A 27,980-nucleotide genomic window follows, 5' to 3' on the forward strand; every position below is an offset into this window, starting at 1 on the left:
TTTGATCAAATTTTTGCTCACAAGTTTATGAACTCGACTGTACATCTATGCAACAAATGCGTGTTCATGCAGCTCCTCCACCTAATCACTGTAAGAACCCACAAAGCCAACTATCACCACCACCATACTAGACTTGTTTCGAACTTTACCAGAATTCATCCTCAGAGTACCTAACACGTTCACGCTACCAGATTGACTGACATCTGATAGCATGGTGAATGGTTTTGTTGCTCTGAGGATGAACTCTGGTTGAGTTCGAAACGTGTCAGTGTTTTGGTGGTCATACTTGGGTTCGGTTGATTTGTGTGGACGTGGAGGAGCAGACTCTATAACTACTACGAAGTGCAAAATTCTAACTTCGTATCTTGCCGTCCCGCTTACGCTTATATTATTTAATACGAGAATGAGAGGGACGGTACGATACGAACTTCTATAGTCGAATTTCTTAGTAGCCCTCCTACATGAACATTTATTTTCATTTTCATTGCGATTGCTCTGAGATTACTACGCGGACAGCGTCTCGGCCTCCCAAAGAAGACAAAAAACGCTTTCCGCTCCCGCTTGGTGCAGGGGCGGTTTAAATATTGAACAATCGATTTGTGGATGACAAAGCGGTTTGAGACCTCGTTGACATTCTCATGATCAATGCACTCGGAAATATCGGTGGTATCTTCATGATAATGGGCAGATAAAGTCTGTACCCGCGTTTGATGAACACCGGTCAAGTTTGAGGCGGATTCGTAAAGAGATTTGTTTGTGACATAAAAAAAACTCTTAAATTGTTACTGGCCGTCGAGAGGCCTAGTAGGTACCATTTTTAGGGTTCCGGAGCCAAAATGGCAAAAACGAAACCCTTATAGTTTCGCCATGTGTGTCTGTCTGTCCGTCCGTCCGCGGCTTTGCTCAGGGACTATCAGTGCTAGAAAGCTGTAATTTTGCAGGGATATATATATGTTAACTATTCCGACAAAATGGTACAATAAAGGGTACCTCCCATACGTACCTAAAGTGGGTTTTTTTCTCATTCAACCCTAGTGTGCCGTTGGATAGGTCTTTTAAAACCATTAGGGGTTTGCTAAGACGATTTTTCAATTCAGTGATTTGTTTGCGAAATATTCAACTTTAAAGTGCAAATTTTCATGATATGTAAGTACAATTTGACATTCATTATTAATTTATTAGTTTTTATTTTTTCAAATCTTTTATTTTTTATTAAAAAAATTACGTTAGTGTGTAAAGTGTCGCAAGTAAAAGCGCTTTAGTCCCCTAACTTTTTAATATTTAATGAGTAATTTCTACCTGTACTTTTACTACTAATTAGCCAGGTCTTAGTTAAAGTTACTGCAGTACGTGGTCATACATAATGAGACGGCCATCTTTGTAACGCTGTGTACACACTATCGCGTGAAATAGGCTTAGGCTACCTAAGGATATGTGCACATCATGTGCAAATTCAAGGTTACTTATTTAGTTTTTTTTTTAAATATGGCTCTGTCCGTCGGAGAGCAATTTTGCCGTGTCTAGTAGGATTTGCCGTTGTACGGTAAAAATTATAGAAAACTAAATACGAGATGCAATGGTGGATGAACGATGGTAATCAAATGGTAGGTATCCAGACAAAGTGATAGGTCTAAATTTACAAAATCATAAAAATAATTAAGATTGGTTTTTTGGAATCTTTTTGTATTTTTTATTTCAATTCCAGCTGCCCAGCAGTGCTGTAGCGGTATAGCACGCGGCACGGAATGCCGAGGACCTGGGTTCGATTCCCAGTGCTGGTCTTATTTTTCTGGTTTTTCTGTGCATCTATATTTCAGTTTGTAATTTCATAAAAATAATGCCAACTAACTACTATGTTAGTCTAACATCTGGTAGAATGGTGTACGGGTGTCGTGCTCTTTAGATTAGCTCTGGTTGAGTTCGAAACGCGCGGTGTAGTGTGGTGGTGCGGTGATAGAGGGTTTGTGTGATTTGTGTGTGTTCCTACAGTGTGGAGGTGGAGGAACTGCATGAACACGCATATCTTGCATAAACGTAACTATCATAATCAACTCAACTCACTCAACGTGACTCAACGGGGTCACGCCGTTTTGTCACCAAATTAGTTTGAAATATTGATTATAAATATGTATGTTAGTCTGTAAGGTATTTACTGTATGGGCCAAGTTGCCCGAAATAAATGAATTTATTATTATTATTATAAGGTCGCGGGTGAGCAAAGAAATTGTTTAAGTGCCTTAATATCTAACGCACTTGGAATCGCAATCGTTCTCACTACTTCTTTCTGTCAACGGCATAGGATGAGGGGAGAAAGAGACAGGTGAACGCGATCCCGAGCGCTGGGCGTTAGACAGTACGTCTTTAGGTTATAAGAAAGCTTGTACTATCCAATTTATCAAAAGTGTAAACAAACCGATTTCATCAAAATTCTTGTATAAACACCCACTGGATCGAATCAATAACACATTTATCTATAATTCGTGTCTTTTAACTAGATGTCTTATCACTTTTTTCACCAAAATTCACTTGATTTCAATATTTATTTTTCATTTGAGAAATCTTCGTCAAAATCTGATGTTATTTCTTGATTGAAACATGTGTATAATCTGTAGTAGCATAGACTAGCGTAGAGATGGTGGAAAATATGACATTTTAAAAATCGATTAATGTGCGGATGGATAAACGATTTTTATTTACTTTCCTTAAAATTAAAAAATAGTAACTGCTTTTATAATTGAATAAACAGTCTTTGGAATGAACTCAAGTATTGTAAATAATAAAATAGACAAAAATGCTTGATCTATTCAATTAATAAATTAATCGATTACTGAACAGATTAATTATTTTGCAATAGGTTCTAGGTTTTCACATCATTGAATGTCTGTGGTCGGATAAATGGCGTCTTTGTTTACACTTTTCATAAATTTGATCGAAATACAATATAAAAATGAAAATTGGGACAAAAACTAATTTATATTCATTAACATTTCGTTAATCTACATCATCTTATTAAGTTACGTCATTGCCATCAACATGTCAAGGCATGTTTATACAGTGTACACGGACCACAATAAAATATCTACGATCTTTTATGGTCGCTGATAACTGACGTGTTGGACAATCAAACAAACAAAAGCTGTAATGCGCCAGCGCCAGCGTCTAGTTGTGTTTGACGTTGGACATTGTGCTGTCGATTTATTGAAATGCTTTAAAATTTCAGGGCAAAATGGTGGTAGAGTTTATATCAATCGAATTTATAAAAAGTGTAAACAAACCGATTTTATCAAAATTCTTGCATAAACACGCACCGGATCGAATCAATAACACATTCATCTATAATTCGTGTCTTTAATATTAAGAGCCGTGGTGGCCTAGTAGTTTGACCTATCGCCTCTCAAACAGAGGGTCGTGGGTTCAAACCCCGGCTCGCACCTCTGAGTTTTTCGAAATTCATGTGCGGAATTACATTTGAAATTTGCCACGAGCTATGCGGTGAAGGAAAACATCGTGAGGAAACCTGCACAAACCTGCGAAGCAATTCAATGGTGCGTGTGAAGTTCCCAATCCGCACTGGGCCCGCGTGAGAACTATGGCCCAAGCCCTCTTGTTCTGAGAGGAGGCCTGTGCCCAGCAATGGGACGTATATAGGCTGGGATGATTGACTGCTTTTATAATTGAATAAATAGTCTTTGGAATTCAATCAAGTAGTGTAAATAATAAAATAGACAAAAATACTTTGAAAAATTCAATTAATAAATTAATCGATTTACTGAACCGATGAATTATTTTGCACTAGTTCTAGTTTTTTACATCACTAAATGTCTATGGTCGGGTCAATGGCGTCTTTGTTTACACTTGTCATAAATTGGATTGATATAAACCATAGTTGGGTTACGCCGGTTTATCTCAAATCATCATAAATTATGTACCTAATGTAATGAGTAGATTTTTTTGGTGTATACCTAATGTGTATTTTTAGAGCATAAATAATCTAGACTCAAAAATCTCCCTAAATTTGCCACCACGCCTGTACAAAGGGGATATTTCACAGCAGTCATTTAGATAAGGTGCCATTGTGCAAGGCGTGCGATCCCCGGGGCACAGGTTCTAATCCGGCTAGTGCTCATAAATTATGGGTATTGGTTATACGTATTGACGTATTTCTACGCAGCTACGATAGGACTAGACGTGAGAATATGGGTCAGTCAACTGCTTAGTGTACCTTGTTGCCATGGTAACGTCGCCTAAGATACTCATATAAATGTTACCTGGGCGACCGAGCTTGGCTCGGGTGAAAACTCGATAATAGGCGTTTTCCCAGAGATAAAGATCAAGCTAGATCGATTTGTCATCCCCGAAAACCCCTACTTACCAAATTTCATCGAAATTGTTGGAGCCGTTTCCGAGATTCTGATTATATATATATAAAGGATGCCTGGAAGAGTTCGCTCTTAAGCGATAAGGCCGCCTATTGTTTACCTTGTAATTTTCTTTCTGTGTACCTGTTTTCTGTATCGCTTACTATTTCTGGTGTACAATAAAGAGTCATTGTATTGTATACATGTAATTTTACTTACATACAATTGTTTGGTCAATTAATTGGTTAACTAAAACGCTACCAGCTCAGGACAGGAGGCCTCCTGATAGTAGATATATTCACTTTGTTTCTATTTTAATCTGACAAAATAAAAAGTTACAATAGAAGATATTTTCAAAAGAAATTTCTTAAGCCTGTGTCATAATCAAACCTACTTTTTATGAGTATATATATTTGATGTGTGTGTGCAATAAATAAAATAGCATATTCAGAGCAACTGACTAATAAGAAAAATCTTTCTTTACTTTCCAAAAGGGCCCCGCATGACCTAAAACGGCCCTGTGGTCAACCGAGCACTGCAATGTAATGCAACACGATTTTTCATGAAGGTTTAAATTGAGGCTGTTAATTTAACTTTGATGTGCAGATGTCCAGTCGATATTTTTAGCGTATATGATACCCTGGTGGGCTTAGCGAGTGCCTATAAATCTTGTATTTATACTCAATCGCAATACACAGGGTTCAACGCCCTGCAACTGCATTTAGCTACCCGATCTCGGTAGGGAGGACAGACTCTGCAGTTGATGTTAAAAGAGCGGTCTATATATAAGTGGCTGACGCATTGAAGCCTGTCTTCGAGCTTTCCTTTGATTAAGGAACGGATTGTCTGAAATTTCCATCGAATATGCTGCGAGGCTGAACAGCTGGCGTGAATTAATAATTTTGGATGTGATTTTGGCGTGGATTATAGTTTTGGCCCTTCTAGCCGATGTAAACTAAACATAACCTAAACCTACTTATGTTTTTCTGTGTCGATTAAAATGGGGAAAATAGCGATTTTGAAAATAAGCTTCAGTATAAAGAAAGAAAAATCATGTAAGGAATAAGTGACTGGTGTTAATTAAGAATAGGAAAATACGCGACCGTAAATTTTGCTACTAGAAAATTACGATGTTAGGCAAATGATCTAACCAGTCATTGGGTTTGACCACGCAACCCTCGAAAGAAAGAAAGAAAAAGTTTATTCGGCAATATAAGTATGTAAGTAACATATATCAGGTACATAACTTAATGTTTAAGTACTTAAAGTAAACTTATAGCTAGCCAAAAGGGCTAGCAGCTCAGCAATGCTGAGGTACGGAACCACAGCGCTGATTTTCAGCTGCAGCCAAATAAAGGAAAGAAAAAAAAATGGTCCATGCCTATTTGACACCTTGAAAATATGTTATACATATAAGTTACACTATGGATTGTTTATCTCGCTTTATTTTAAACGCACGTTCCATCAGCCACGTGTGGTCTGTTCCCCCGGTGCCAATAAAGCAACTTCTGGGAAGGAACCCGCCGCGATCGCTGCCCGATCAGTTTAATCGCAGCATTAAACTTTAACTCACCATTAAACGAGGATCCGGTAAGTAAAAATAAGCCGAAATCAAACCGGAACGTAGCCATTTAATCACTCTGAGGAACTGGCATTTCATGACTTAAGTGCTTAACTTGCATTACCAACAAAAAGTTGAAAAACCCGCGGCTTTGTCACTTCAAAGTTGAACCGATTTTGATGCAACATGTCTAAGAACCATCGCTAGAAACCCTGCTTCTAAATAAAAAAACTACATTCAAATCGGTCCACTTGTTCAAAGTCAAAGTCAAAAGTCAAAATATCTTTATTCAATTTAGGCTATAACAAGCACTTATGAATGTCAAAAAAAAAAATCTACCACCGGTTCGGAAAAACCTCTGCTGAGAAGAATCCGGCAAGAAACTCAACGAGGTATATATATTTTTTTAAAACAGATTTACAATATTATTAAATGATATGTATACATCACAAGTATTTAACACAACTTTATTTTTAACACAGTAGGTTCGCTATTTAAAGGGATCGCTAATGCGGATCGGAATTATTTCCAAATATCCCTGTCCATGATATAATCATTAACTTTATAATACGCCTTTGATATTAATGTCTTCTTGACAATAGATCTGAATTTTGTATCCGTTTCATTTATAATATTTTTTGGAATTTTATTATAAAAACGTATGCAATTTCCCAGAAAAGACTTTTTGGTTTTAGCCAGTCTGTAAAATGGAACTTTAAGCTTCCCTGTGTTTCTAGTAGCCTTTGGCTTATCGACGTTAGTGGGAAAATCACATATGTTCTTCCTAACATACATGATTATTTCAAAAACATAAAGCGACGGCAGGGTTAGGATATCTGTTTAAGAGTTACGGTGCCACAGACAGACACACATAGCGGTCAAACTTATAACTCCCCTCTTTATGCGTCGGGGGTTATAAATATCTGAACACGACTCTATTGTTAACGGTGTAGAAGCGTGTTCAGATATTTTTGATCAAATTTTTGCTCACAAGTTTCTGAACTCGACTGTACCTACATGCCTAGTGCTCTTCAGAATTACTATCTGCAAATTAGCCGCAAAGAGCTCATTTACTTGTCACTTTTTTATACCAGCGCTTTCGGAAACACCACCGTTGCCAAAAAGAATTCGACACACGAAACTTGCCAGAATGTCTACTTATTTAAATACAAGTAAATACATAGAAAGCGTTGGCAGGCCTCCCACCTGGTGGACTGACGACATTGTGAGAGTTGCGGGAAACCGGTGGATGTAAGTGGCGAGTTGTTCATTGTGGCGTTCTAAGGGGGAGGCCTTTGTTCAGCTGTGGACGTCTTAGGGCTGATGATGATGATGATTACATAGAAAGTATTATATAAAATTAGTTAGGTACCGTGTATCATAAGACGTTTTTCAATACATTTGTGAGAAAACAGGCAATTACCTATAATAACACAAAGTTGAAAAATAAAAACAAAACAACGCATAGTTTTCAACGCGTCCGTAATGCGCATGGGCAAGTTTTTTTTAATCTGGCTGCACGGCAGTGCCCCCGCCAAGTCGAGCAAAACAAAAACAAAGGCACGGCCGTACCATACTTTTCTCGAAGCCATTCAGATTATTTTCAACATCCTGTAATTTTGTTATGGCTAAAGAACCCTGAATTTTCAGTTACTTATAGGGCCTAATGGGACTTGGATATTTATTATTTATTTATTTATTCTGAAACAAACAGTCACCCAAAGGCAAGGTTACAAATATTTTATATGCGACTATTACAGACCTATAGTTTCCAAAAGTACTATTATAAGAAATACGAGAAATGCAGCATATTACCGCAATTTTAAATTATTTGTTTAAAATTACAACTAAATATCACACTAACAAAAATGTGTACTATATAACTATTTTATTCCTTACCTAAAAACTTGCATTCCTACCTATTTTGTTCTTCCTAATACAATTTTGTTAAACTTACCGATAACCAATAACATTCAATTTTAATTAGGTTAACCAAAATTATCAGGCAACGTCAGTAATTTTATGTCGCCTTCCAGCATAAATACCAACTTTGCGCGCATGAGAAATGAAAAAATATTTCCGTATTTAAAAATCTTACTGTGAAGTCTAACGTTTCTCGGTGCAACGAATGCAATGTGCATTGCGACGCGCAACAAGCATAGCTATCGAGTCATAGTTCGATGCACCGCCTCGCTATTCTACGCCTTACGATTTAAAGCAGGGTTTCTCAAACTTATGGCTCCACGTACCCCTGTTAAAGTTTACCCCAAGCCCCCAAAATAGTAATAAAATTGGCTGTTGGTGAAACAAAGTTTATTTTTATTTCAATCTTCATCACAATATAATGTACCTATATTATTTATTGTTTGTTGAGGGACGACGGAAAAAAGCCGGATGGTGCCACCTTAGTGCCTTGGACTTTGGGACAAACTTTGGTGTGGGACGCGACGTGTGTCGACACTCTTGCCGCGTCTCACATCCAGAGCACCGCGCTCAGAGCTGGGGAGGCTGCTGAACAGGCTCAGATAAACAAGCGCCGCAAATACTCAGCTTTAACAAACTATCATGAGTTTGCAGCGCTTGCTTTCGAGACAATGGGTCCATGGTCGGAAGACACAATTTTTTTATCAAGGACCTATCTACTCGTCTGGTTTTGGCCTCAGGTGACCCCAGGGCTGGCACTTACCTCTCGCAAAGATTAGGAATAACAGTTCAGAGAGGTAATGCTGCCAGTGTCTTGGGGTCAATGCCTGGGGCAGAAAATTTGGATGACGTTTTTTTTTTTGTAACATAGTTTAGTTTATAAATAGTTTTAGTCTTGTATAATAAAAGGTAAGTAACATATATCAAATATAGGTAAGAATCATCTTGCCAACGAAAATACAAACTGAAACTGAAACAACACAAAATAACAAACAAACAAGTAACAAATTTGGAGTTGAAATAAAAAATACAAAAAGACTCCAAAAACCAATCTTAATCATCTTTCCATTCTTGCAGCCACCATCACGTAAACCTTGTCGCGAACCCCCTACCGTCGAATAGCGAACCCCTAGGGGTTCGCGTACCCCACTTTGAGAAACCCTGGTTTAAAGAAATGATCTAACGCTCTATTTGTTTGCTATCTCGCTTCGGCTCGCTTCAGTTGTTAGGGTCTAAGGCTTACGGTGCAAATATAACACAGCATTGTCATCGGGCACGTATTTGAATATCGAAATTTAAAATATCTAAGGTTAAAACGTCGACGGTCAAAATTCAAAATGTCGAAAGTATAAATTATCGAACGGTACAATTATCGAATGCTGAAATTTCGAAAATCCTAATATCGACGGTTAAAATATCGAAAATTGAAATTTCGAACGATTCTAAGGTCGAAATTCTAAATATCGAATGTCTATAATACCGAAGGGGAAGAAGTCGATTACTGATACGAAATTTCAATTTTCGATATTTTAATATTTGGTTTTTTGACGGTTGATATTTTGTATTTCGATATTAACATATTATACCTATCGATCGTTCGGTTGTAGATATTTTGAACTTTCGATATTTTAGCCGTTCGATATTTCGGTTTTAGGAATTCCAGACGTCGATATAATAATGCATAAAAAATAAAAGGTACATAGTACGTGAATAATTGTTCCCACTGTTGCTATTTCATTTCCTCGCCATCGAAGTGAAAAGCAGTGTTATACCCCTTTTCCCCTCGACGTGTCTATCCACCCTCGCCGTACCGGCTCGGGTGGCTATTTGAGCGTCTTGGATAAAATGGCTCGTTTTATGCTCTCGTTGTAAAATCTACTATTAATTATTCATCCTAACCCAACTAATAGTTTACTCCATGAGCTTATAACCTCTTTGATATTGATTCTTTTGTAATATAAACAAAAGTACATGGGCGACCGAGCTTTTCTCGGGCTAAAACTCGATAATAAGCGTATTCCCAGATATAAGACCAAGCTAGACCGATTTGACATCCCCGACACACCGACCCACTGAACGTAGATATAGTTTAGATATAGTTAGTGTTTAGTATTGTAACTAAGGGACCCATACATCCCTGTATTTTTATTATTATTTTTTGTAAGTATTTTTTTTCTTTAATTGTATAATATAGTTTTTAAGTATTTTATTTGTAATTATATTATTATGAAAAAATGACTTTCTGCCAAGTTTCTTGCGGCGCATTCTTCTTGGCAATGATGGTCTTTCCGAAAGCGCTGGTAGTTTAAGAAAATGACGTTTAAAAGTGCCCATTGCGGCCTATTTACTGAATAAATCATTTGAATTTGGATTTGACAACCCCCACGTATCAAATTTCATCGAAATCGTTGAAGCCATTTTCGAAATTCTGATTATATGTATATATATATATATACTGAGCGGCATCTGGCCCTCAAATGTATGCAGAATCGGTAATTTTGTATGAAGGGTGGGCCTATTATACACAAGAATTGCTCGTTTAAAGGTAACTATTAGATTAAGAAAAATATGAGTAATAAGTTGTCACCCCCAGTTGTCAGAGAGTTGAGGAGTTGTCATCCTATGTCCTTTCCCGGGATGCCAACTATTTGTATACCTAATTTCATACTTATTTACATATTTGTGCATCTATAATATTATGGGGATAATGTCAGTTGGAGCTATTGTTTACCAGCTAATGAGGTACCAAGGTTCAGGTTCGCCCGGTACGTTTTTGGCACTGTCGACTGTGCTACAAGTCACTAGCGACTTGCCGTTCTTTCACAAACTAAGGCAATTTAAATTCACTCCGTGAGCTGTTAAAAAAACCTTCGGATTTAAGAAGCATGCTTCGGGTATAGACGATGACACGCGATCGTGATATGCGGTTCTGTTCTGTTGTCAACTTGTAAAAAAAATCTAAGTTACCGTAAAAAGTTATGTAAAGAATAACCATCAGTACAAAACAAACCTTACTCTAATAATATTACGATTCTTTATCTTTTTCTAATTTTAATACAATATGACTTTTTGTCATGATACAAATAAAACAAAATCAGCATTTTCGAATTCTTCCATCGTTAATTTAAATAGAGAACACTCCGCTTTAACACACTACTTTTATTTGGAAGTATATAGAGCTGTTGTTATACCAAGCTGTATCTACTTTTCTTGGGTATGTCAAATGAATTTTTTTGGTCTGCTTTCGTTTAATATTTTTTTAATGTACTTTACGAAACCGTTGCTTCTATAACTTGGTGTTAAACCATATTAAAATATGAACGATCAACACTTTTCTTGAAACTTTCAGCTTCTTTACAAAATATTTATATAGGTACATTATAAACAATTTCCCGTGATTGGCTATTTACAGAAATACCCTGTTTAAGTTGACTCCCCATGGAAAGCAATTTCCGAAAAATAACAAACTAAATAAATAAGTAAGTGGTGGTTTTCACTGCTCTATATAAATCAATAAAAACCAAATGAAAACACAAGAAGTGCAGTCTCCGCGTGATGGATTGCTACTAAGTCAAAAAGACATTTCGTCGCTACTTTGAAAAAAGCTGTCATCTCAATACCGATGATCTTGAAGGGTCAAATTTGCTGACGTATTTATTTCAGATTCGAGATTTTTTCAAAGTAGTGACGAATTGTCATTTTCTACTACACGAATCCTTCCGATTTGCCCCGAAACCCGAAGGTTTTTCTAAGAGCTTACGGATTGTACCTAAGTATTATACAGTGTGTTACTGGCAGCCAGGCGTTTTTGAAGGGAGGTTAAAGTAACGTTTTCTGTAACTGAACCATGCATGACATTAATTTAATTAATAATTAATTTTGTTAGAAAGTTAACAAAGGCTGAATTTTAGTTTACCTATTAGTTAGATTAGTGTCATGGTTAAGTTACAGAAATATGTTACTTTAACCTCCCTTAAAATGCCTGGCTGCCGCTGCACGCTGTAGATAAGAAAATTAGAAATAGAAATAGAAATAGAAATATTTATTCGCTATTCGCACAAAACATAATAAAAATACATTAAAGAACGAAAAAACAACAATATGCGAACTCGCGAAGCGGTCCCAGCTCAGCATAGTGTTGGCCGGGTAGGCCAACGCTGGTCTTCCGCTGTGACCGCTTGGCGACTTCACGGAAGGCGACAAAATTTCCTAAAAAATAATAAACAAAAAGCAATAAAACCAAAATACAAAACTAATTACTTACAAATAAAAAAAATAGTAATAATAATAATAAACAAAAACAAAACACACAATGGAACTTAAATAACACAACATTAAAAACACTAACCACTTACAATTTGCACTGGCATAGACCACCGACGTCGATATGACACGGACAATCTGTCGATTACACTCATAATTTATATAAAAAAAACTAGCCTTAACTCGCGGCTTCGCCCGCATTAGAAATAGCTTAATACCGTCTTGACTCAATTTTGTAAATTACGCCCGTGCAATTTTTTAAAATATACAACCGACAACCGTGTGTCTTACACGATTTTTGTTACCATAGCAATGCAACAAATAAATAAGTAAAGGTTTCAGAAACAATTTGAAAGGACAACGTTCGCTCGAACAGCGCCATCTATTGATTGCAAACGAAGTTAACACGTCATCTTGAGAGCCGAGGTACGGTACGTCACCGTACTTGGACAGCGCCCTCTATTCTTGTTTAAACTTAAAATATTATCCCACGGGACCGCATTACCGGGATATCAAGTATCTCATGTCTCAATGTAGATCTGTGTCTTTCTGTACGCCAAGTTGCATGTCAAATGTTAACATGTTATTGCGTGATTGAGTAACAAACATCCAAACCTCCAAACGTCTTCACACACTTTCACATTTATAATATTAGTAGGAAATAGGATTAGTGAAAAAGGGATTAGGTTATGATGATCCGCTAGCCGCTCATGCTGCGGCCGCGTCCCGACCCGCTTCCGACGCGGCGTGCCTTTCCCAAGGCCCTCGACTCAAATAAACACTTAGAATATTTATGGCTATGTACTGTAAGTTATTATTGACGTTGTACGGTTAGTTAACATCAGGAGTCCTGCCAAAACATGCGCCTAACGAATAAATCTGGTGAAACGATAGTTTATTAAACTATTGCGTGGCCTGAAATAATTTAAAATTTACATTTTGTATTTCACGTTATGCAGTAGGGCATAAATGTCTACAGCGTGTTGCCGGCAGCCAAGCTCTTTTTTAAGGAGGTTAAAGTAACGTATTTCTGTAACTTACAGTGACACTTGATGCACGTTTCGTTTTACTCAAAAAAAGTTGCTGCGGTCTAAATATATGGAAGTATATTTCAGTTGCAGGCTGAATATGACTGGCGTAAAATATATGAATATAAAGAACTATGTTATACGAAATAAATTTAAGCTATCAGATTTTTATAATCAATTAATTCAATTCAAAGCACAATTAAGTGAGGAAACGTAATATGCATGTAATGTAATACCAGAGACTCCTTTAGTGATGGGACCTAATGGATCTTGAATTATATCGGTACTTATTCATTGGCAAGTAACGAATATTCTTGCAAGTAAAACTCCGTTTAGCCATACTTAAGTGGCAACCTAGAATTTCACTAATATTCTCATCAAAATTAGCGTAATAATCGGATGAACGATGACATTAATTATGATAAAGATTATAAATTATTCGTTTTATCGACTCAAGTGTCGACACTTTGACTCTCTAGTCTTGTGATGTTGACAGGTGTCACCCGCACCATAATATAATAAAAGTACTGTAACCCAGCGGCGTCTTTAGCCCACGTAGCGCCCGTGTGCAATTATTATTTTAGCGCCATCTAGGAAGCGCGCGGTCAAAATGGAATAGGTTTAAAGTGCCGCGGCCGGCGCCCCTAACACCGCTGCGCTCGTGGGCAACGCACACCCTGCACTATAGGTAAAGACGCCTCTGACTTAACCATGGCCTTAATTAAATTAATAAACTAAAATTCGCTTTGGTTAATTTTCTACAAAATTATGATTGCCAGCAATGTGCAACAAAGTAAATTGACAAGTAAGTGTAAATGACAGCCAACAGATTTGATTATTACTTGTCAATTTACTTTGCAGTACATTGCTGGGAATTGTAATTTTATTAGAAAGTTAAACAAAGTCTGAATTTTAGTTTATTAATTGAATTAATTTAATGGTTAAGTTACAGAAATACGTTTCATTAACTTCCCTTAAAAACGCCTTGCTGCCTGCCTGGCTACACACTGTATACAGTTATAGCGTCAAATATAATAATAATTATGTACACATCGACCTTATGGTTGGTGACCTAAAGGTGAATAGATATTATTGACATCTTGGCAACGTACTTACAGTTTGACCAACTTATCTGTGAATCAGACCAAGCAATACTACACTTTATGACAATGACATTAAATTTTTTCGATTTACAGATAAATTGGTCAGTGTATATTGTCACGTCATTATCAATTGTCATGTACAGTCAGCAGTGGAAGTAGATGAGCAGATAAGGTGCTCAAAATAAATAAATAAATAAATATCATGGGACACTTGACACCAATTGACCTAGTCCCAAACTAAGCAAAGCATACATATATATTAAACATACTTATATAGATAAATCTAATAGGTACCTTTAAATGAGCAATTCTTGTATATATGTATATTATATACAATATTGACGAATGCGTATTGTTTCTCAGGCACATCGTGATATGCCTGGCCAACTTTTAGGGATATCCTGAAATGGCGCGATTTCATGATATGCCTATAGGAATTTCGTGATCTGGCGGATTTTACGATCGGCCGCCGACATATAGATGACAGTGATGTGTGAGGCATTCTATTGGCTGTCACGATTGGATAACTGGGGCGGTGAAGAGGTGTAAGAATGGGGCCAAGCATTGTGCGAATGTTATAATCGTTTTTTTAATAACCGATTTTTCCCATCCCTAGAGCTTTGTTGTTCGTGTACACTTAACCTGGTTTCTAAAAGCGGAATAAACTTTACGAGCTCACGATAGAGTTGAGAACTCAATCGCGAATCGGTAAAGTTCTGCCGCACACGGACTGCTTTCACCACCGAACCGAGTGACTGACGACCGGATGGCACAGTGGTTAGAGAACCTGACTACGATGCTTGAGGTCCTGGGTTAAATTTCCGGCCGGGGCAGTAATTTGCATGAATAATACTAATAATGTTTGTTCTCGGGTCTTGGATGTTTAATATGTATTTAAGTATACATTTTATTTATCTATATAAGTATGTTTATCCGTTGCCTAGTATTTATATTACGAGCTTTGCTCAGTTTGGGACTAGTTCAATAATTGGTGTCAAGTGCAATTAAATAACTGAAATATGTTTTAAATCGGCTTAGTTAGTGATTTTAACTCCTGATTTAAAATGAAAAATGTTTTTGAAGTGTCTGCATGAGCTTAACAGTGATTTATTTGAAACCTTGTATTCGGGCGTTTTCAAAATAAAGTGTAGGTGCCCTTTCTTTTTTTTTTTTTGGAAAAAATATGGTTTTCCTACTCAGAATCAAGAGCACAATTGATTCCGATCGTTTAAAAAATGCCCCCATTTTTTCATACAAAATTTTATAAGTTAGTTTAGTCACGCCCATACTGAGTGTATGAAAAAAACGTCGCAAAACTGTCATTTTTTTTGGGGACATTTTTTTAAACTGTCGGTATCGATTGTGCTCTTGATTCTGAGTAGGAAAAAACCATATTTTTTCCAAAATTTCAAAAATAATGATAGGGTACACTTTTTTTTTAAATGCCCATTTACCACCAAATCTAGGCAATTTATTTAATGTATTTATTTGATATAAATATGGTTTACAAAAGGTCTTAAATATGTATTATAGTTTCCAGGACACTTTTAGCTGAATTACAGCATGCAAAATGTACACCTTAAATCTAAATTTCTTACAGCATGCAGCATGTACAGTCGAATTCATAAACTTGTAAGCAAGAATGCGATCAAAAATATCTGAACACGCTTCTACGCCGTTGGCAATAGAGTCGTGTTCAGATATTTTTGATCAAATTTTTGCTCATAAGTTTATGAATTCGACTGTACTTACATGATGCATGCTTCGGGGTTTAAAAATAATCGCAGCGAGCTTGTCAGTCGGAGGTCTGCGGCCGGCCTATGGCCAGATTGATCCGTCTAGCCGGTCGTAAAAGCATTTTATGGAGATAAATATGATTGCGGTTTTCATCACAGTGGTTAAACATACAGACAGAAGGATCTGTAACTGACCAGTAGCGTGGGTTGAACATTTTGGTGCCCACTCGGGGGTGGAAGTCAGAGTTAGGTAATCTTCGGATGCAACTCCAAAAAAAAAGCCTTGGTGGCCTAGTGGTTTGACCTATGGCCTCTCAAGCAGAGGATCGTGGGTTCAATTCTCGGCTCGCACCTCTGAGTTTTCCGACATTCATATGCGAATTTCCATATGAAATCTTCTACGAGCTTTACGGTGAAGGAACATCCTGAGGAAACCTGCACAAACCAGTGAAGCAATTCAATGGTGTGTGTGAAGTTCCCAATCCGCACTGGGCCCACTAGGGAACTAAGGCCCAAGCCCTTTCATTCGGGTAAGTATTACAAAATTTGCTACGAGTACTTGGGTTTCGGGACGTTAGTAGTTACTTAGTACGTACATGTAACTTCGTCTTATTTACATACTAGATGAAAACCCGGCTTCGCTCGGGTAAAATGTACTCATAATAATATGTTTAATTTTTTTTTGCCAGTGTAAAGACTGTCGTACTTATCGAAAAATCTGACGTATATTCCCAGCCTTAATATTATCACAAACGTACTTTCACAGCTAACCTACGTATCGGTTATTTCACTATTTTTTTATTTATAGTAGATATTTTTCCTAAATCTTATTAGCCCAAATAACTATGATGTCTCTGTCTCATAATCAAAGAAATTAGACCTAAAGGGCCCCATATACGGTACGATTCGTCTGTACGATCGATCTGATGAAAATCGACGAATCGTACCGTGTGTGGGGCCCTTAAAAGGTTACAATGGAGAACGAAATGCAAACCTGTGACACCTGTGACACGTGATAAGTGACACTAACGCCACTTTGATGTGTATGACTTTGACATGTTTACTTCGCAACGCCATTATATACTTAGTAATTTATTCAAGTTTATATTGAAAATACTCGATAATCCGAATTTTCCGCCTACAAGTTGTCGACTCGGATTGACTATTTTTTTACGCTCTTCAATTTGATGTGCATTTCGTTCGAGTCTACCGTACCCCTTGACGAAATTATTAATATAGATATCTGGGAGAAGAACATGCATTCTTTCGTGGGGTGCTCGGGTCTTTTTTTTGTTGATCCCCATTGGTTTCTGGTTATGGATATATATAAAGTTTCGGATCCGGATATGGGTTGGATTTTTTTTTTTTTTTTTTATTCGACTGGATGGAAAACGAGCAAGTGGGTCTCCTGATGGTAAGAGATCACCACCGCCCATAGACAACTGCAACACCAGGGTATTGCAGATGCGTTGCCAACCTAGAGGCCTAAGATGGAATACCTCAAGTGCCAGTTATTTCACCGGCTGTCTTACTCTCCACGCCGAAACACAACAGTGCAAGCACTGCTGCTTCACGGCAGGATTAGCGAGCAAGATGGTGGTAGCAATCCGGGCGGACCTTGCACAAGGTCCTACCACCTGCGCATACGGATATATGTCAAACATAATACTGGTTTCGGTTACGGATATTATATTATTACGGATTATCCGATAGTTTCGGTTACGGATACTAATTGGATTTTTAAGGAAGTGTAAAAATAAAGTAACTACAAATAGGAATATAAATGACTTGACTTTAATTGTAATAGTTACGAGTCGTAAATTACGACTTAGCAATAGAAATAATAAGCTAGATGCAGAAGACGCGCGCGGCAAAAACAAAAACTGTTACAACATGTCGCATTAAGACTCCGCCCCTGTCTGTAACTATCCGAAAATTTTATATGACGCGTGAATCATTAAGATCTTTTTTCAAGGAAACAGATATCCTAACCCTGCCGTCGCTTTATGTTTTTGAAATAATCATGTATGTTAGGAAGAACATATGTGATTTTCCCACTAACGTCGATAAGCCAAAGGCTACTAGAAACACAGGGAAGCTTAAAGTTCCATCTTACAGACTGGCTAAAACCAAAAAGTCTTTTCTGGGAAATTGCATACGTTTTTATAATAAAATTCCATAAATATTATAAATGAAACGGATACAAAATTCAGATCTATTGTCAAGAAGACATTTCAAAGGCGTATTATAAAGTTAATGATCATATCATGGACAGGGATATTTGGAAATAATTCCGATCCGCATTAGCGATCCCTTCAAATAGCGAACCTACTGTGTTAAAAATAAAGTTGTGTTAAATACTTGTGATGTATACATATCATTTAATAATATTGTAAATCTGTTTAAAAAAAATATACCTCGTTGAGTTTCTTGCCGGATTCTTCTCAACAGAGGTTTTTCCGAACCGGTGGTAGATTTTTTTTGACATTCATAAGTGCTTGTTCTAGCCTAAATTGAATAAAGATTTACCAAACGTTAAAGAGGTTACCAAATCCTATAGTTTCGGTTACGGATACCGAGCTCTAACATCCCTGATTTCATCCTTGCCCGACACTTGCCGTATTCAATATTCCAATTGCAAATCTTTGTTGCAGGCAATGCTGTTTTACGCTCCCCGCTGGCTCTGGAAGTCCTGGGAGGGGGGCAAGATCCGCGCCCTCATGATGGACCTGGACGTGGGCGTCTGCACGGAGATAGAGAAGAAGACAAAGAAAAAGCTGATCCTCGATTACCTGTGGGAGAACCTTCGGTACCACAACTGGTGGGCGTATCGGTACTACCTTTGCGAAGGGCTTGCCCTTGTCAATGTTATAGGTAAGTTCTTAAGAGTTTATACCTGCTGAGCTGGCAACTGTCTACTAGACACATTAACTTGTATATTAAGAACAGTTCTATCAGACCACATTTTTAATTTTCATTAAATTTTTATGAAATAATCAAAGAAAACTAACATAAATGCAACGTTGCCAGCTCAGCAGGTATAAACGCTCTTAAGGTGCCACTCCATTACTGGAGGTCCCAATAATTCCCATAAAATACCTAAAATTCGCTCAATGCTTAACCGGACAGCTGAGGAGTGGAATCCTACCTGCGACTGTGTTCCCTGGTCTCTACAATCTGGCCAATACAAATATCCGTATGTTCTTACTACTTCAAGCAATAACGGCTTGATGGATTTGAATGTTTAGTATGTAGATAGCTGGACGTTTGAAACAACACACGGGCTACTTTGTTTTTCCAATATTCCGTCGATCGAATTCCAAAAGCTCAACCGCTAGATTCAGACATTTGAAATTGGGAACGTAAGAAGTAATTCTTGGGAAATAGCATCGTTTATATTTTCCTGATTTACGATTTTTTCCCTGTTGTCACCATTAAATGTTTTCTTTGACCCCTCTAATGCGGGAACTAAAAATAATACTTCAAAGGCTCATCTGTTTTTCAGGCATAAGTTCTTATTTGAAATAAAAACCAGCCAAGAGCGTGTCGGACGCGGACGAGCTAGGGTTCCGTAGCCATAACGAAAAAATCAAGTAATTTCTAAGGATTTCGTATTGTGTACGAAATCTTCCAAGTTTAGGTATATTTTATACCTTAGGCTGCTGTTTACTCTTAAACTCCTAATAATTCTCAAGCAATCTTAGCCGATATATTTTTTCTTGTAAATTTGATATACTTACTACCATCCTGAATTAATTATTTTTTCCCATCCAACAGTTTAAATTTTAGAGACGGGGGGGACGCTTGATTTTAATGAAAATTTGTGCTTTAAAGTTGAATATTTCGCAATCAGATCACTGAATAGAAAAATCGCCTTGACACCCGCAATAGTTTTAAAAGACCTATCCAACGAATCCCACACTATAAGGTTAATCGAGAAACAAAAATCACCCCCACTTTACGTCTCTATGAGAGGTACCCTGTTGGTTTTTTTTATTTTTATTTATTTTTCCACTTTGTCGGCGTGATTAATATGTATTCGTATATTCATGCCAAATTACAACTTTCTAGTACTATCGGTCTCTGAGCTTTAAGGGAACTTTAAGGGTTCCTAGTTGGCTACGGAACCCTAAAAGCAATTAAAAAAAAGATAAACTTAAGTTTGGCGCATACCCACCTCTCAAGCGTAGCAGGGGTTAAATATCACCCAAATCCGTGGCGTAAAAACTCGAGCCCTGTAAAACTGCCGAGCAAAACAATTTTAACAGCTTTCTAATGACACTAAACCAAATTCAAATCATTTATTCAGTAAATAGGCCGCAATGGGCACTTTTACACGTCATTTTTTAAACTACCAGCGCTTTCGGAAAGACCATCATTGCCAAGAAGAATGCGCCGCAAGAAACTTGGCAGAAAGTCATTTTTTCAATATAAAATAATTACAAATAAAATACTTAAAAACTACAGTATACAATTAATAAAAAAAAAAAAAAAAATAATAATAATACAGGGATGTATGGGGTCCCTTAGTTACAAAACTAAACACTAACTATTATCTACGTTCAGTGGAAGTGTAGACTGCTTCCACCGTCGCTAATTAAAAAAAAAAACTGAAATTTACATTTCAGGTCAAGTAACCATTAAGCTTTTGGATTCCGAAGGCAAGCTCACGTCTGCCGCCCCCAAAGTTAGCTCACACGCACTCATGTCATGCTCTGAAAGCAGAGCGGTACCGAGGACACAGTATTGCTTCCGTTCCCATAAGCTCTATGGGATCGTCTTGGGAACTTCGACGTCGAGAGCCTGTGACTAGAAATTAAACTAAAAATATACAACCAGCCGAAACACCATGTACGGCAGTAAACAGACCCCATTAAAGGTCAACGTGTTTTATGCGAGCTTTAATTCAATATGTTATGATTTACAATGCGGGGTAGTTTGAGATGCGGGCGGCGAACGCCGCAGATGGCTCACTGTCTCACTGATATATCAGTTTGGGAACGTCTGGCCGCGAGATTGGCGAGTTTAAAGCGCAAAACACACAGTACGGCTGTCACGGGGTGGTGTCCGGGGAAGTTGTTCGGGTGAAGAAGAAGGCAGGAATAGGGCAGACAGTGATATTTATTTAAGATAATAATAAAAGGGCACCTGCGGACAAACAGACGCGATCTTAAGTATCTAAAAGGTATGCTTTGACACCGTATCAACAATTATAAAAATACATAGTTAATCAACTTACGTTTCCGTGCCCAATTCTTTATTTATATAATTCAATGGCACTGAAGTCCAGCAGTATTACATTACATAGAACAATGAACTTAAGGAGTTTCACTAATACACTGCAATTATTTGTAACTGGATAAGGATAAAACCTTCCTTCGAATAGGAGTAGTAAAGTATAAGCTTGTTATGGAGTTTTAAGTTCAGCTCGGAGGCTCTGAATAGAATGGCTACTTGACGTAAATTGAACAGGTGTGGAATTTAGAAAAGGAAATTAGAATTTAAATGTTATTTTTCGAATATGTGCTAAACCAGACAGTACAAAGAGTTAGGATGAAACGAGCTGTATGACACCTCGTTACACGGCAGCTGGTCGGTAGCGGGTCGGGTCAATGCGGCCTATTTACGTGGCTGCATATGAACATCACACCGGCGGCGGGCGCGGGGCGGGTCTACGGGTGCCACGGTGTGATGTTATTGCACAGAATATATAATAGTACTAACGTACAGAATGGCCACGCTCTGCCCTGCACCGGTTCGAGTTACCCCACCCCTCAAGCGCAGATTGCAGGAAAACCGCAGGAAAGCAGTCGGGTCGCAACGCGATGTATGTCGGCCGCAATGCACTAAGTTCGGGAGCAATAATTTTGCGAAATGGTAACGGTACCCTACCTACTTCCTTTTTTTAAATAAATAATGATTTCTGAAATTATCGCGATTAATAAAAGAAATAATTACCTACCGAATAATTCGTTTAAGTTTGTAGTCGTATATCTATTGTAATTGAAAATAATAATGCTTAAATACACAGACAGACACATTTTAAGTCTGACATACTCTGACGGGAGAAAATTTCAGTAATATTCCCCATTGGTACTAATCTGATACCGCATGCGGCGTGGCCCCACAAGTCGAAGGGTCGCCGTCTCAGCGAATTTCGGTGCCGCCCGATATTGCTTACGCACCGGAAGTGTTGTGGCTGGAATAACAACTACCGTTCACCGCGACGGTCACCGTCCCGATATAATTGTTGACACGATAGCTTCATCCTTTGGCTTTAATCCTTCAAGATCAAATTCAAATCATTTATTCAGTAAATAGGCCGCAATGGGCTGTTTTACACGGATTTTTTTAAGCTACCAGCGCATTCGAAAAGACCATCATTGTCAAGAAGAATGCGCGAATTACAAATAAAACTAAATAATAAAATTAAAGAAGAAGCCGTGGTGACCGAGTGGTTTGACCTATGGCCTCTCAAGCAGAGGATCGTGGGTTCAAACCCCGGCTCGCACCTCTGAGTTTTTAGGGATTCATGTGCAAAATTACATTTGAAATTTACCACGAGCTTTACGGTGAAGGAAAACATCGTGAACCTGCACAAACCTGAGAAGCAATTCAATGGTGTGTGTGAAGTTCCCAATCCGCACTGGGCCCGCGTGGGAACTGCGGCCCAAGCCCTCTCATTCTGAGAGGAGGCCTGTGCCCAGCAGTGGGACGTATATAGGCTGGGATTATTATTATTATAATAAAATTAAAGAAAAAAAATACATGCGAAAAAAATACAGGGATGTATATATGATAAAAAACAAAAACTAAAAACCTCATCAGGCTTCGTAAAATGCTAACAAAAATCATTGAAGAGCTAGGGTTATCTATCATAACTGTCATACGTAATTTCAATCGATTTTACTTGCATTTTACATCTGATACATTACATCTATACAAGGTATTTATTAATTTATTAAAAATCTCAGCACCTGAATTATTTCAAGTTAGTTTATTTTCAAATTTTATTTTTTATAAGTATGATAGGGGGCAAACAAGCTGGCCATGGACATTCATAACATAAGCTGAGTTACAGATGCGTTGCCGGCCATGAGAAATGAGTAGAATCAGTTTGAAGGTCCTCAACTTGTTCGGTCCGGAAATACTGGCGCTACAAGGATTCCAAAGATTCCAAAGTTTTGCCGTTTGTGGCAAAATATCTGAATTATAAAAATAAAACCTACTTTTTGCTAAATCAGTATAGGTATCAGTATAGGCAGCTGTGCACTGTTGTGTTTCGGCGTAAGTAAGACAGCCGGTGAAATTACTGACCTTGAGGTATCCCATCTTAGGCCTCTAGGTTGGCAACGCATCTGCAATGCCTCTGGTGTTGCAGATGTTTATGGGCGGTGGTGATCTCTTACCATCAGGAGACCCACTTGCTCGTTTGCCATCCAGACGAAAAAAAAGGTGAAAATCTTAAGATAACAAGAGAGAGGCCTTATTGGCTGACGTTTCTGATGCTCGCGATCGCAATGAAATGACAGTTTTTGTATACGATATCTGTCATTTGATTGCGATCGCGAGCGTCAGAAACGCCTTTGGCCTTTGTTATATGATTAGTGCACAGAATTGATATGGGACTTAAGTAATTTTTAGATTTTTACACGTTACTACTAAATACAGATGAGTTCATAAACTTCTGAGCAAACCTGATCAAAAATAATATGAACACGACTCTATTGGTAACGACGTAGAAAAGTACCTAGATATTTCTTAAAATTTTTGCTCAGAAGTTTACAAACTCAACTGTACAACAGTGGCCGTATTGGCTAACATGGCGCTCACGATCGCATTCACCACCATATCATTCTATTATCGTCCTACCGTGTAACAGAAAGAGAAAGAGTTAGTGATAAAACGATCGAGATTCCGACTGCGTTAGAAAATAAGGCCTGACTTAATTCATCTTCTGAAGTGTTTCACCTGTTTTTTTACTAGCCTACAATAGTGTCCCACTGCTGGGCAAAGGCCTCTCCTCTTGATCTCCACACCTCCCGGTTCAGCGCAATGTCAGGCCAATATCTTGCATACGCGTCTAAATCGTCCTGCCGTCTCCTTCTCGGTCTGCCTCGCCGTCGATGGCCGTCCTCCGGTGCCCACCAAGTGACTGTGTAGGCTGAACTCTGTGTGCATGCGACAGATGTGTCCAGCCCAATCCCATTACAGCTTAGCAGTCTCTATACCACGCGCCATATAAATCTGCCTAAAAGTTCATTAATTAATACTCAGTTTTGACGCATTGTAGAGATACCTTTTTTATGCGACGTCTTTACGTTACTCCCGGATTGTGTTCGAATCGCTTAACGGTATAGTGCCTATTCAATTATTGGTATTATACCTTTATAGTTTTTGGGGTACTAGTCGGGGCAATGAACTTTTAGGCAAAGTTAGGCGGCGGAAGGTATACCTAAATATTCCTACTTAATTTATAACTCTACACTCGTAAAATAAACGTAGACACGTTAATGCCCAATAGACGGCACTTTGCTGTCTCTCTGCTAATGACAGATTAAAGATGCCATCTATTGGGACAGTGACAAGCACTAGTACCGTTACTGTATATTTCAATCCATGTTCCAGGGCAAATGTTCCTGATGAACCGCTTCTTCGATGGCGAGTTCATGGCGTTCGGGCTGAACGTCATCGAGTATATGGAGTCCGACCAGGAGGACCGCGTGGACCCCATGATATACGTCTTTCCAAGGTGATTAAAAACAAGATTATTGTAAGATATTTTAGTCAATAATACAGTAGGACATTAAGGCACTTGTCCCACCGCCGACGATAAGCGAGAAGCGAGTAGAGCGAGTAACTAGAAACGAGTGGGCGAGCAGCGAAAAGCGAGTGTAGTTTTGTCGCTCGGCTGTAAGCGAGTGTTCGCGTGCGACGGGCGATTACTCGCTCCACTCGACTCGCTCGTGCGGGGCGGCCGCCAAGCTGACATCGCTGGGCGAGTATCTATAGCTCAGCGAGTTTTATAGTTCTTGTCGCTGCGACAAAAGATGTAAGAGCGAGTTCTCGCCGACAGTGTGAACAGCCAGCGATCAACTATTAATATATGTGTCTGTTTTACTCACACAGGATCTTATATCTTTTGTTCGTTTCTTGAGCGAGAAAATAGTCGATAGCCAATCGTTTCCTCGCTGGCGGTGAGACAACTGCCTAAGATTGCACATCGGTCTTTGGAAAGAGACTCGGCTAATTTCGGCTTCGTAGAGCGTTGACACACATTACTTACGTGACGTTTGTCAGTCGTTGTACAGATGCAATAGAGTACGTACATTTAGATCAGCGGTTCTTAACCTTTTAGTCAGGAGGGACCACTTGACAAAATTTCTGTCTTGCCATGGACCACCAACTGTTTGAAGGTAATATACGGTACAATTGTAAATAAATGAACTGTTGCGACCGCTACTTGACCGGCGCGTCGGTTTGTTAATTCGTTGTTGATGGCTCCGCGGACCACTTCGAGTTCTTCCAGGGACCACCAGTGGTCCGCGGACCACCGGTTAAGAACACCGTATTTAGATGAAAATATATAATAAAGAGTTGTTGAAACCCCCCAAAACTTTAAGTTGTATGATGGCATCTTTAGGAAAAAGAGGGAACTATCCTTTTTATAGTAGTTGCAACAGCTCTCTATAGATATCCCAAGTTCGGTTTACTAATGTTTCGGCGAATAACGTTTGGCAACCTGTTTCATTACGCAACTTTTCATTTCCCAACTATTTAATATTTCTAAAACAGTAAATATTTCAGGATTTTTATTAAACTAACCTAACATAACCTAACCTAAATGGTTCTACACGATGGCCCTGAAATAAATCCTGAAATATTTACAGTTTTAGAGTTTGCAAAATGAAAAGTTGCGAAATGAAACAGGTTGCCGAACGTTACGTTGCGAAAAGGCAGTACTCGCCCAAGTTCACATGTCATTAATTTGACCTAAACTAATTAAGTCCATAAACTTGCAGTATTTTTTGATATAAAACGTCACTTAATACTTAAATAAAATATATAAAGAAAAATCAAATACCGTATTCTCGTAAAGCTGTTACATAAGTTTGCTCGAGAATTTTTTGTAGTTTAAGAGTAAACAGCAGCCTAAGGTATAAAATATACCTAAACTTGGAAGATTCCGTATAAAATACGAATTCCTTAGAAAAATATTACTTAAATTTTTCGTAATGGCTACGGAACCCTATTTTGGGCGTGTCCGACACGCTCTTGGCCGGTTTTTTAAACATGATCCAATATCGCCTTCTTTTCCAGGATGGTCAAATGCACGCTCTTCAACAAGTTCGGCTCCTCCGGCGAGGTGGAGCGACACGACGCCCTCTGCATTCTACCCCTCAATGTAGTGAACGAGAAAATATACGTGTTCCTTTGGTTCTGGTTCGTCATCCTCGGAATCCTCACCTTCATCACGCTCCTCTACCGGATCGTGATCATATTCTCCCCTCGCATGCGAGTCTACATGATGCGGATGAGATTCCGTTTGGTCAGACGGGACAACGTGGACACCATCGTCCGACGAAGCAAAATGGGGGACTGGTACCTCCTCTACATACTTGGAGAGAACTTGGACTCGGTCATATTCCGGGACATTATGCACGAGTTCGCAAACAAACTGAACCACAATTACCAGCACCATATCCATGGGGTACCGGACGCGTGACCACCGATACCCGGTTGGGTATTCCATACCTGACTAACGTCGCTGCAGCGTGATATGGACCCACCCGTGTAGGCCATTGGCGCTGTGGTTTATGTGAAGTTATTAGTAGTTTGATCTCAAGAAGCGCCGGCGAGCTAGCTGACAGTGATCAAGACCAGTTTATAGTCTTCAACTCTTCAAGTTTGGTGTGCCGGATGGCACTTTTTTTGTAAGCACGTGACATTGTTAACTACCGTCGAAGACGTAATTGCCGTTAAAGATAATGTAACAAATCCCTGCAGAATATAATCACTCTCGGTTCTGTCTTCGAAAAAAAACTAGTGCAGTTTGTAATGTCTGTGCACAATCTTTGATATTACTTGAAGATATATCGATATTCACATAAGATACTCATACCTGTAATTATAGTCCATGGTCACTATGTAGGTAATTTCTAATTTAATTTGGCTTACCGTTAAATCGGTGTTTTAATGAGACCTATTTATTGTTTCAAAATCTTTATTGATTTAAGTCTCCGGTACACCATTAATTTTGTGACACTTCTTATTATAGCTACTCTTAAATATAGTTGAGGGCAATGAAAATGTCAAATCTATACTAATAACTGTAAGAAATTCGACCATTTTTCGTAACTCTTGTCTATAAACCAGTTTTCTATAACAAAGGTTACAAATTGGCTGCCATATCATGTTTGACTGTGTTCTAAATAGTGGAGACTTCTTTTTGTTTTTCTTAGGAATTTTCTTATTTTCTGTAATAACTGCTGTCCATACACACTCCATTACAAAAGGATTGCAAATGCATTGCCAAGGGGTCCTGGATGACCACATGCTCTATTTATTTACCAGATCCAAAAAAAAAACGAAAAATGTGCCAAATAGTCATGACGGACTGTTGTATTACGCCAGTTTGATTTTTAATTACATTTTTTTATCTAAATGAAGTCTCTACTACACGGAATAGAGTTGTTTTGACAGTTATGGCTGATGTTTTATCTTTGCATAATATTAAACGACAAAACAAGCAATAAATATTCTAAATTAAATTTAATCGAATACGTAGCTGTAGCTAACTGAATTAAGGTCTGTTTACTGGCTTGTAGCATGCCACAATGTATGTGGCACCGATGCCTTGGCTCCAAAGTAATCGTTACAACTTTGTGGCATGTAACATGCGGCATAGTTAGTGCTACATGTAGCATGCCACAATTTTGCCCTGATTTTGACGAGTAATGCGCCAAAAGACAAAAAACGGCAGCTGATATTTTCAGATATTTTCACAT

The 27,980-nt window shown here is 38.3% G+C and overlaps 1 protein-coding gene across 9 annotated transcripts in view; it reads left to right on the forward strand.

Annotated features, from left to right (window-relative positions):
- shakB (Innexin family member shaking B) overlaps positions 1–27,980 on the forward strand; it is a gene marked incomplete at its 3' end in the record, with an annotated part of 238,533 nt that extends 210,553 nt beyond the window's left edge. For all 9 annotated transcript variants that reach the window (XM_074098621.1, XM_074098673.1, XM_074098732.1 and 6 more), the window contains 3 exon segments: positions 18,627–18,846; positions 24,601–24,724; positions 26,293–27,980. In XM_074098621.1, coding sequence (XP_073954722.1) covers positions 18,627–18,846; positions 24,601–24,724; positions 26,293–26,698 — 750 coding nt within the window.

This window comes from Choristoneura fumiferana, chromosome Z (assembly GCF_025370935.1).
Source record: "Choristoneura fumiferana chromosome Z, NRCan_CFum_1, whole genome shotgun sequence".
Lineage (NCBI taxonomy): Eukaryota > Metazoa > Arthropoda > Insecta > Lepidoptera > Tortricidae > Choristoneura > Choristoneura fumiferana.